The 12,722-nt window shown below is 33.7% G+C and overlaps 1 protein-coding gene across 1 annotated transcript in view; it reads left to right on the top strand.

Moving 5' to 3' along the window:
• LOC134528911 (MAP kinase-activated protein kinase 2) overlaps window positions 1–12,722 on the top strand; it is a 151,462-nt gene that overhangs the window by 35,929 nt on the left and 102,811 nt on the right. Inside the window, exon 3 of the mRNA XM_063362577.1 lies at window positions 2,421–2,560. Within this exon, the coding sequence (XP_063218647.1) occupies window positions 2,421–2,560 (140 nt within the window). The remainder of the gene's footprint in view (window positions 1–2,420; window positions 2,561–12,722) is intronic.

Here is a 12,722-nt window from a genome sequence, read left to right as displayed (position 1 = left end):
ATAAATTTTAATAGTATCAACTTTAAGCATTGTAGTGTTGGTTCAAGGTCAGAATAAATGAGTAACTCAAACAGTTTTAGATAAGCGCATACGTGAGTACTGCTGTGTTGTTTTCTCACATGCAGCACCATCTATGCAAAATGGTGACGACTCTGAGTGTAATTTCCCCAATTAGTCGAGGGGAATCTGTAAACTTTATTTGGCAACAAGATGGAGCCCCTCCTCATTGAAATCTCTTTGTACAAAAGTGGTTGAATGTCGAAGTACCGGACCACTGGATTGGTCGTAATGGTTGAGTTGACAGAGCTCTGTTTCGCTGGCCTCCATGTTCACTTGATGTAATGCCATGCTATTTTTACCTTTGGTGCTTTATAAAAGTTTGTGTCAAAGTTCCACCGCTACCTAATGATTTTTCAGAGTTGAGACACAGAACTGATGAGGCTATTGCTTCCATTACTCCCAACTTATTAACCTAAGTGTGGGAAGAATTGGACTTGAGATTGGATGTGTGCCATATAACTAAAGGTGCACATATGGAACATTTGTGAGAATAACTATGTTAGTTTACCTTCAAATTGAGGTATGATTTGTTGTAAATAGTTTAAATTAAACTGTTATAATATACCATTGAAACTGGGATAGTCTTTTATGGACATCCTGTATTTGATCAAAATTGTGAGAAAGGTGAAAATTATGTTTAAAGTCCATAAATGAAAGTAAGTTAAATCATTTGCATTTACTGATAATATTTATAAAATGTTTTGTGTGCAAGTCTGTAGTTTTTTGTAACCATCTTGGTAATTCATTTAATTTTTTAGTGATTCATATTTGTCATACACCTCTAGTAAATAATGCTACTGTTTGTATTATTTTCATAACATTTCTTTTGGTTAATGAACCATTGGTGAGACCGAGGTGTCCTTGAAAACACAATTTATGTCCTTGAAATCTTTTAAATGACCTTGAATTTGTAAATATATTTGTGACCATCCTGTATTTACATTTCATTATTAAATGTTTTCTTGTAATCAATGAAATGCTGTCCTATTGAGTGTAGGGTGCTAGAACAAATGTAAATTTGTTGTCATGTATTGCTTGTTAAATAGTTCTTATATCTGCAATTATTATAGCCAGAACATGCCTTTTGGATTGTTCAATTTTCTTGTATACAATACACTCTTTTCTCAGGCGATACATTTATTGTATGCTATAACAATCTTTACTTTTAAAATATAACTGTTTAATTTGAAAATAATATGACTGGTCCTGTCAGGGCTGTTATCTGGCAAAGTTGTACAATTTTTCTTAATTTTGACTTACTCATAGTTAACATTTTACTGGTAACATTTTGCCCTATAAATTTAATAGTGTAATTTTTTTTATTGGAGCCTCATAAATATCACTTTGCACAACCTAATAGGTAAATTAAGCAGTCTTAATGCAATTTGTCTGATAAGTAGTTGTGTTCTAACAGGTCTAGTTTTGTCTTTATCGAAGTGTGTAGCCAGTCCATGTCCAGTTGCAGCAAACGAAGACACCTGTTCAGGCAAGCACTTTTGGCAAGCATAATGGCAATCTGGACAGATTCTATTCATAAAAAAACATTATTGCATTCTATCAACTTAATGCACCTTCCATACTGACTGACAAATGCACACTACAGGTATGTGCTGCAACTGACAGTACTTTAACAACCACTCTTCATTGCCGTGGTCCAACCAGGAAACTTTTCCAACCTACAGTACTTGGTAGAAAGTTGTGATTTTTTTTTTATTCTCTTAACTCTGGCATCCAGATTCGTTTCCTGGCGGGCTTAAACCATGATTTTTCCCAAGTAGGATATATGGCGAATGTTGCGAGTTAGTGATCTCAGAGTACTCCCACCAGTGCATTTTGTTGCAGCTTCATGTCAACTTTTCACCCCTTATCTTATCTTCATTTATTCTTTCTTCACTCTAGCAGTTCAGGCATGCAGTTCACTGCACATTGCATTAGGGAAAGTTATAAATGATAGGCATTATTAATAATTTTTTTTTTAACCTGCCTGTTTACTACAGTCAATTTCAGAACTTTTGTTCTGACCTAGAATAGTTGCTTCAGAAATTGCTGTGTAAAATAGAAAAAAAAATCTTTTGGAGTACATTTTTTTTTAACTTATATAAAATATTGTGCTAAAGTTACAGATAAAACAGTAACTAGATTCCACTGAGTATTCTTTGCTGTGCTGACGAACTTGAGGTAGATAAAATATCTATATTTTAAAATATATTATAAAATTTTTAAATGTTATTAGTATTTATTGTAAAAACCTATTTCAGTGGCTGAGAAGGCACTTGTTTCCCTAGTTGTATCCAGGGTAACAGATAGTCCTAAAATAAATAAAGAGAATAAATTTCTGATTGTGAGGATTTTTGTTGCAGGTACTCCACGATTGTACTAAAGCACGCCGTGAAGTAGATCTGCATTGGCGTGCTAGTGGGTGCCGGCATATTGTCAATATAATAGATGTCTATGAAAACACTTACAGTGGCCACAAGTGTTTGTTGGTTGTAATGGAGTGGTAAGCTTAAAATAATTTTTTAAATGTTATCACTATCATACTTTTAGTGTAACAGGGCCATATCTCAAAAATATATTGTTTTTTAAGAGAATTTTTGTAAAAGAATAAAAATTGAATGTTATTCTTTAAAAAAATTATAGATTTTTTGCTTGTTTGAGGATTAAAAATGTATATCAACTTACATTTAAATCTTTAAATAAATTTTATCTTTAATTTCGACTTGTGGCTGTGTTGCACTGCACAATTATTTAGTATTCATATCCAGATTAAGGTTTCTATGATTTATAGTAATATTTATTTTAATATTTAAATAGAAAGAGTTAAGTGGTCAGATCACTCACCTCCCACCAAGGCTAACTGGGCTTGATTCAAATCTAGATTTTTTGCAAGTTGCGGAGGGCTGGTGGATTTTCTCTGAGTACTCCCGTTGCCCCCACCATTTCATTCCACTATTGTTCGATTCTCATCCCTCTACTCCTCACCTCATCTTATGACCCTGATGTTTATGAGACATTAAGCCCTAATGTAGTCATTAAAATATATGACAGTTGTTAATTTCATTTACACACAATGTAGCCTTAGATCTATTTCAACAGTATTTTTCTTCATATTTTCATGTATTATAATAAAGTTGAATTTAATTTGCTTTTATATTGAAAGTGTGTTTTAGCTAGATTTTTTGCATGCATTTCATCTTTTTTATTTTATATAGGTTTGCATAACCATTTTTGATGAGCCATGTCTGACAAAAAATAAATGAGAAAGTTACAACATATAAAAAAAATATGTCTTCTTATTTTAAAATTCATTTTGTATTATCTATTACCATCTTTATTTAATCAAAAAGTGTAGCTTGTAAGTCATTTTCACTATCTAAAAGGAAAAAAAAAAGACTTGCACAAAAACTAGAGCACAGATATTACACAAAAAAGTTTAGGTTATCTTGGCAATCAGGAATGAGACAGAAAAATTAATAAATTAAATTTTTAGGGTCAAGAAAAAAATTATAAACAAAAAAGACAAAAAAACACATGGTTAAAGTTGCTCCTAACCTGTTATTACCATTAAACTCACAAAGCACTTGTCATGTCACCAGCTAAAAGTAAAATTAATGGTTCTAGTAAACCTCACAGCTGAAGAGCAACATGCTGTTGTGTTTTTGAAAATTGAGTTACTCGGGCAACGACTCTAGCAAAACAAGGACGAGCCCACCAACTATATTGGCCATGGCACAGGCACAACATATGGCCTGGGTTGCTAGGAAACAAGAAGAGGGGAGTTAAAAAGATTGAGAAAACGAGTTAGAGAGGGAAAGGAGGAAAAATAATATCCACGAAGAACTAGCTTTCTTGAGTGCCAGTTAAAACATAATTTTATTTTAATTTAAAAAAAAATCTGTGATCAGGTTATTATTATTGGTGCCTATGCACACATGATGATATGTATTAAGCACTAAAGTCATAGTGGAAATCATACAATTACACAGAAAACCAATATCTTACACTATCACCACAACCTAAACACACTACTTCACAATTTCATACAACCACCCCATACTCTGTTTGTCTGTACATCCAATGCAGACATTCATTGGAGGTGTAAAGTTGATTGAAAGGTTTCTCAAAATTACTCCTGGCAAATGCTGGGATATTTACCATAGGCCATAGCCGATTCGTTTCCCAGTATTCCTAGTAGTGTTGTGTTTTTACCATTTCTAATAACCTTGCTGATGAACATTTTGCTCCAAAAAAGTATACTCCAAACAGCCAGTAATTGTATACAAACAGCAGAAAGGGGTATCCAGACACTGGCCTTTGTGTACGAGACGGGACTATTCTAGATGGCGATACCATAACATTATTAATGACATCACCAAGATAGTGTCACGTATGTCATTACCACCCCTGCTTTCTTTCGGGACAAGCGCTGGAATATGGGTGTTTTGGATGGGGAACAATAAACACACTATTTTTCGTGTATTTAATTTTTTCACTGTTTTGCTTTTTCAATATTGTAATTTTAAACTATAATTCACCCCCCCCCCCCCTTCCCCCGTTATAGTCTATTTTGCGGAACCGCAGTATTGCAAAGTAGAATAGACCAGGTAGGACTATATTCTATTTCACGATACCAATAAATTATTATTTCAAATCTTCTCACTTGAAAAAAATTAAATGTTAGTATTGCAAAATAAAATAGACTGGGTGGGACTGTATTCCACTTCATGATACTGAGAAAATATTGTTTTTAAACGTCTCATGTTCTGAAAATTTAATATCTGTATCACAAAATAGAATAGACCGGATAGAGAACTGTATTCCTCTTCACAATACTGAGATAACATTATTTCAAAATGTCTCACTTTAAAATAAATTAATTCCGGTATTGCAAAATAGAATAGACAGGGTGGGACCGTATTCCATACCTGCCAACCTATCAAAATCTGAATTAGGAAGATTACTAAACACAAATAAAATTACCAAGTTCGACAAAAAAATTACCTATATGGCTACAATGCTGACTTTTACTGCTAAAATACAACTAAATTACACAAATCACCCACTATCAAATAAGCTATAGCTACATGAAAAAATATTTTTATGTTGTTACCTGTTGACTGTGATACTTGAAGATCAGCACAATATTTCACACAAGAATACAACTCACAGAATCTATCTTGGCTTCCGATAAGAATTTTGCCAGAAAATTAATATAACATAGTCAAACAATGTGCATTTTAAGAAGAAAAAAAATAATAAATAAATGCTTAGCTAATTTGGAGCACTGGAGCACTGTGGCTTTAAAGAAGCAACTGTTGCCTTCTTTGCTCTCTTTAAGAACTCAGAACTAAAATTTTGTTCATAACACAAATTTGATTTTCTTATCTTCAATATTGAAAGGGATTCTGAAGTGTCACTGGACATGGAGGATCTGAACTGTGTTCTGTTCTTTTTCACCAAACTGAAAATCCTTTCACATTCCGCATTGCTGTGTGGAATGGAAAGTATTGACAGCAATATTCTACAAATTTTATCATATTTCAAAATACCATCAACTCCACGAATTTTGGCTAACTTAGCCCACTTCATATCTTCACTCTCTTCCGTGGCAACAATGCCCGAAATATCATCAATCTGAAGAGCTGAGAATTGTTTTGTCACTTTATCCATAGCTGCATCTCTTGATTCCCCTTCTTGAACAGGAAGAATAAAAGGAAACAAATCCACAAAATAGTGAACGGATGAAAAGCTGGAATCCTAAATATTTTTCATTCTTGCCACTTCTGCATTCTTCAACACTGAATTTCTAATGGGGAATTTATTAACAATGTAGTCACAAGCCGTAACAAAGTAGTTCCTAACAGCTGCAAAAAAAAGCTGTTTTTCCTTTTCATCAAGTGCTCATGCAATTCTAGATGCTTGACATCCAATAACTAAATCCACGTCATCTTTTTGATTCTGGACACTATGGTAGTCAAGTTCAAGTAATGAGCAACTATTTACAGTTTTTGGTTTTACAAAGTTTGAAATCAATTCTCTTAAAAAATCAAACAACAGTTCTCTTAAAATGTGAATATGAGGTGGTGATGATTGAAGAATGACATTCAGTTTTTCAAATGATGGCACAACACTTACGAGAATTGCACACAGTGCTTTATTGAGATCAGAAGAAAGAAACATAAATAGTTTTTCTTCTCGATTCATAAAAGGACTTTCATTCTTCAGAATAGAACATCATTTTTTGCCGAAGGTGAAGCAACTTTTTTATGGCTGGTAAAGGAAACAGAACTTGGTTTCCTTTTCTTCTATGTCTCTTTATCTAGGCCTTGATGGGCTCCACTTGAGCTTGTACAGGATGACTGTTGAAGCTTAGGAATTTTGTAAGAGGTTAGACACACAGATTGTTTCTGATTTAATACCTCTGCCTTAAAAAAGCTAAGTAATGGTTGCCATTGCTCAAAAACCCTCAACAAACTTCTTCTAAGAGAAAGCCATCTTGAACACACGTTTCAGAATTTTCTTGGCTTCTGTATCGTGCAGATCTTGGAACTTGTGTAACCTTTCTTTTCTCTTGGAACTCTTCTCCAAATAATAAAAAATGTCTACAAGAATGTCATCGACTTTTACTGGCAGAGAAGATGCAGCTTTTTCTGCAGCTAAGTGACAAACACAGCCAATCTCAATAAGCCCAGGGTGTTTTTCCTTCAACACTGCTGCGACACCATTTTTATGCCCTATCATAACAGCTGCATTGTCTGAGCAAAATGCAATTCAATGGGAATACCATTACATTCAAATTGGGAAAGCACTAAATTACCAATATTCCGTCTGGTGCAGTCACCTTCCAGAACAGGAATGGAAAGAACAACATTTACAATTTTATGCTGTGGTTCATCATAAAACGTAACTACAATAGGATACAACTTAAAACTAGTATCGTTGCTACCATCAGTTGCGACCGAAAACGGCCCACTTTTTAAGTACTGCACTACTCCGGATTTTGCATCCGAAGCCATCTCTTTCATAATAGCAGAAGATTTGGTATGCCCACATCCATATTTCTTGGCAATATCCGAGTCTGGGAACATTTTTTTGAGAAGCGCACCTGCATGATCTGCGGCCGCTAGAGGAATGTTATGCTCTATGAAAAACGTCATTAAACACTCAGCTCGAGTAATGTCTAGATTTGCACCCCCAGATTTATCAAAGAACCTTGAAAGTTTGTGTTGATGTTGTATCTGCATATCTTACAACAGCCAAACCTTTCCCCTTTGTCAGAATTTAAAATGCACTATATGTATCACAGAATGTCTGGTAATAATATTGTTTTTTCGTACTCATCTTTGAAAGCATAATGCAGACAGTTTGTGCTGATAATAACCTGTCACAAACGCCTAAACGAGGCAACGGCAATAGCCCGTAACAAAGTAAACAAATTCGTAAACAGTTGTTTCACGTTGCACTCCTAGACCACAGCGTATTTTGCCAGTTAAAATGTATTTGAAATTCAAATTTTAATACGTAATAGCAGCTCATAAATTATAAATCAAAATCACCTATCTTAACTAACCGTCTAACAAACAAGCGACGACGTTCTCTCTGTAGAACTGTGTAATCGAGAAAAAAAACAATCAATAGTCATGAGCACAACACACGATACATCGATCAACATGAATGTTGAATCGATTTGGAAGACACCGTCTTTTTTTTTACCGCGAAGCTATTTTAATTACAAAAATAGGAAGAATTCAGACAATTTCGGAAAATCGTAAAGAGCAGTTATAATTCGGAAGACTTCCGGAAAAATCGGAAAGGTTGGCAGGTATGGTATTCCATTCACGATACCGAGAAAATATTATTTCAAAACTTCTCACTTGCAGAAAATTAAATACTGGTATCGCAAAATTGAATAGACGGGTGGGACTGTATTTTACTTAACAATACGGAGAAAATATTATTTCGAAATGGCTCACATTCAGAAAATGAAATACCAGTATTGCAAAATAGAATAGACCGGGTAGGACAGTTTTCTACTTTATGATACCGATCAAATTATTATCTAGAATTTTCGTTATGGTAATTATTTAAATCCTGTTATCGCAAAATAGACTAGGCCGGGTGGGTGTGTTTTATATTTCATAATATCACAAAATCATAATCACGAAAATTCTTATTTCGTACAAATGAAATACCGATATTGCAAAACAAACTAGACCTTGTAAAATATGTCTCCTTTACGATATCCTCCACTTATAATTTACTAAAATGAAATATGCAAAAAAAATTTTTACTGGCCAACCTATGCCCACCAAACCTTTCACCTTGTCATTATCACTTCAATGATAGCACTACTAACCAACAGGAAAATGAGCCATTTTTACATTACCTACTAACCAAAGCAAATGAAACAAACTCAATAAATATACTTCTCACCTAACACATCAAACAAAATTCACATAAAACTACACATCACAAACATTTAAAAGCGATAAAAAAAACTTACTTACTCAGCATTATGGCAATAATCGTTTTATGTCACCATTTCTCTTATAGATTATAAATTTACACCAATTTGCCATTTATCCTTTTAATTTATTTATTGGTTATTGCAAAACATGAATCGTCACTTCCCTGGTCACTACTACAATCACAAACACTCTTCTCTTGTGACTACTACACTCATTACCCCAAATATTGAATAAATTTCTTATTACTGACTTAATGCTTATTGTTTACTTATTTATTCAATTTATTATAATGTCTATGTTTTGTATTTCTTTTTATGCATTTTATATTTTGATGTTTATCCGTAATAGGTATATTTTAAACTTTATTTGTATGTTTGTATTTTGTTTGTATTGTTTTTATGTTGTCCTTGTATATGTGTCGTGCCCACCGCTAAAACCCTCGGCTGTTGGTGGGCATGTTACAACATTAATAAATAAATAATGATACTCAATTCTACTTATTAATTCACTCTTTCTCGTATTACCGACCGCTACTATCGCTCCAAAACTCATACTTTCTTCAGTCTGTTTTTTTCCATGGTACTATTTTGTCTTTCCCTTTTGCAATGCTACATATTATATTTTCCTTTGTTCCTCAATTCAATTTATTACCATTGGCCAACTTCCATGACATCATTCATTTCACCTCTGTGGTTTGTCAACCAATAGGATTCTGGCATTGAATATTAGAATTGAGCCTACGAGACACCCCAATATTGTCTTAGCTGTAAGTTGAATGCCTGCCTGCCATGTAAGAGGAGTGTGTGTTAACAGTTCTGCCTGTGAATTTAAAAAAAACTACATTCCAAAAACTTCATCCTGTCAGTTAAATTTTCTTTATTTTAATAACCACATTTGAATAGCTTTGAAATTATCTTTGGAAACTATTGACAGCTTTTGCCACATTAGTTTATGATCATGGGCCTACTTTTCCTTCTAAAATGTATTCTTAAAGTTTGTTTAGAGCATTATGACGTCTTAAACTTTTACACAGCAGTTACCACTTTCTTGCAGCTTGCTTTAAAATGCTTTGTTAATCGCTCAGCTGTGTGGTGGTAGTTATTTTCCAGTTAATTGTCAAGACACTCTAAATCCACAATACAGTGCTATGACACAGCATATTTTTTTATATATAACTAACCACTATTTTAAGCAGTAAAAAAAAAAATGTGCGCGTGAAGTCCACGCATGACAGAAGTAAAACTTATGGAAGAGTGCAGGTGTGCAAGTATGCTGCATCATTTCTAACTCTCTCCTCTACCAGTTCCCCCCCCCCTCCCCATGAACGTATTCCCCTCCTCTCCCGGTTCCCGCACCACATATTAAGTATTCCCCTCATGCAATTGGAATTTTTGTAATTCTCTAAAAGTGTAGCCCTCTCAGCAAAGAGTTTCACTTCAATAAGAAAACTTAAAATTTATTTTGGTATTAAAGATAAATGTATGGAACATGGTATAACTGCTTGAGCAGTAACAATGATTTCCCCATCTCCTGTAGACTGTTCTAAAAAAAGTGCTTAATACAGCTTATGTAGTTATTGGTTGGCAGTGCAAGCAGTTTGTGATTATCTATGTTTAGGAGCAACATTCTTACATTATTGCCAGGGTTGTCCTTTGTTATATCACACTGTTACAGAAAAAAAGAAGTTTAAAAGAGGCACGGACTAACAAGAGAGTATGGTAACATCTCTGCTCTGTGGTCATGGAGATTACAGGAAAAAAAATGGGGTGAAAAAATGCCAAAGATCATAAAAATTTAGGTGCAGGTTTTGGCAGCAGTTGTTGAAGGGGAGAGATTATTTTCTACTTTCAAGTTTTATTTTTATTGTACTTGTGTTTAATGTCTCATTAGTGTGGTAATCAAAGATGGTTGGTTAACACACATTAATTATGACTACAAAGAATATGGTGAAAGAAATGTGTCATGGCCTGTAGTAAGAACCCATTAGAGGATTTCAGGAAACAATGGGGAAACTGAAATCAGGATGGCCTGACCATAATTTGAATCAAGGTCCTCAGAAATGATAATCTAGTGTCTTAACATTGTGCCACCTTGTTTCATTTCTACTTTCAATATGGTGCAACCTAAGCTACGAAATAAATTAGAAAATAAAAAAAGTGGCAAGTAGCATGGTTGGTATTAAAAATTAAAATATTTTTTTGGAAGTTTTTGAATTTTTTAAAAATAAATTATAATTTGTTTAAATTAGATCATTCATTTTGACTCAATAAACCATACAATTAATTGATTTAGATGAGACATAGTAGAAGTCCAAGCTCAATTCCTACATAAACCTCTGAGGTTCGTTAGTTGCCACTGCTCACAGCACTGTTTTACTTGCTGCTTCTCACTTTGTGGAGTGAGGCATGCAGCCAAGATGGCTGCAGTAGCGATGTCTCATCTATTTGTGTCACTGTAACAAATATATGAAATTTTAGCCAATGTGAACTTACTGCATGTTTTTCTTAGCATTTAGAATTGAAAGATATATCCCCTTTGTCAAAAAATATCTTTTTGATGTAGTCTTTAAACTTTTATTAACAACCAACTTATAAATTGGGTACAGTAGCGTAGTCAATAGCATGTCGAACTTCCAAGGTAAAGATGCTCATATGATGTGAATGGATTCTTACCTTATGCAAAACTTTGTTTTTTTTTGCAGATGTGCATTATTTCAGCTGTTATTAGTATTAATAATTTTAATAAATATTTTTATTCTGTTTAAAAAATGATAATCAATTTAAAAAATAAATGGTATTAATGTTTAGTATAATTTTTAGAAATGTACATTTTGTAAGCTTTTTATAGCTAAACCTTTGATGAGTAAATACTATTTTTCATTTTATTGAGTGAAGTTTGTGTATATATTTACTCTTATGTGAAACTGTATTGCTAATTGGCAGAGGCCCGTAAAAATGGTTTTACTATGTATCAATTTTTGCTTAACCCTTTGGCTAGTATGAACGTAAATGTACGTTTTTAACTTTAATTTAATAGTATGACCATAATTTTACGTTTTGGCAGCAGTATAATGTTTTGTAATGTCCTACATTCTCTTGTACAGTTTACAAAATGATTCCCAGTGATTTTTAAAATTCTTGCGTATTTTACAAGGTGGTGAAACACAATGCGTCAGATAGCGGCGTAGTCAAGTCCTTATATGTGGGGTTTTTGAACGATAGCAACAGTCGCACACCTATAGAATTGCAGAGTCAATCTTTTATCTGCTCTTATCTCCCGGTAACGTGAACAGGGGTGTATTTATTTGAGAGTGCTTTTATTTTCGCGGTCACAGATACTGAACTATAGGCTCTTCATAATAGCCAGAAATCTGTGCGAAAAAAGAAAGGGATTTAAAATAAAGTTTGTAAATATTATTGAATCACATGTCTGTTTTCTATACAATATACTATTCTAGTAATCGTATTGATGAAGGAATTGTTTGAGCAGCAAGTACAAAATTTTTTCCACTGGGAGCTTACTAAGATGGATAGCCTATAGCTATCATTTTCAGAACTTTACAGCACAATATTTTCGCGGAGGTATAGACCACTTTTCTATTGCAATTATTTTTCAGTCTGATATGTACTCCATCGCTATGCTTGTGTCATTGAATTTGAATTACTAAGATATACAAGTGGCTTGTTCGTGCAAACGATGTTCATTGCCGGAGTTTATCTATTGGCCATAAATTCGTAGAAGTAGAAATATAGTGCTACTGTTTTACCGAATGTTTTTATGACTGTTATTCGTATGTGATTTTTTTAAAAATTTTTGTAATAATGGCCACATCTCGCAAAAGAAAAATACTCTCTGAAAAAGAATTACAAGAAATTATCGCTAACTGGGAATCAGGAAGTGATGAAAGTGTAAGTGACATAGACACTGACAGTGATGCAGTTTCCGGTCTAGGTGCCATGAATGCAACTACAGGAACAGAGGTGAGCATAGATGTTCCAACTAATACAGAAAACTCTTTCCATTGGGAAAACAATGAAAATTTTCAACCAAGGACATTTAATTTTGACAATTCTTTTTCGGGGCTCACAGATGAATTCAATTTGCCGGAAAATTTCAGTGAATTGGATGTATTCAAAATATTGTTTGATCAAGATTTGGTCCAGCACATAGTTGATGAATCGGATAAGTACCATT

Source organism: Bacillus rossius, chromosome 2 (assembly GCF_032445375.1).
Source record: "Bacillus rossius redtenbacheri isolate Brsri chromosome 2, Brsri_v3, whole genome shotgun sequence".
NCBI lineage: Eukaryota > Metazoa > Arthropoda > Insecta > Phasmatodea > Bacillidae > Bacillus > Bacillus rossius.
Note: the sequence above shows the minus strand (reverse complement) of the source record. Positions and strands in the feature narration are given on the sequence as shown.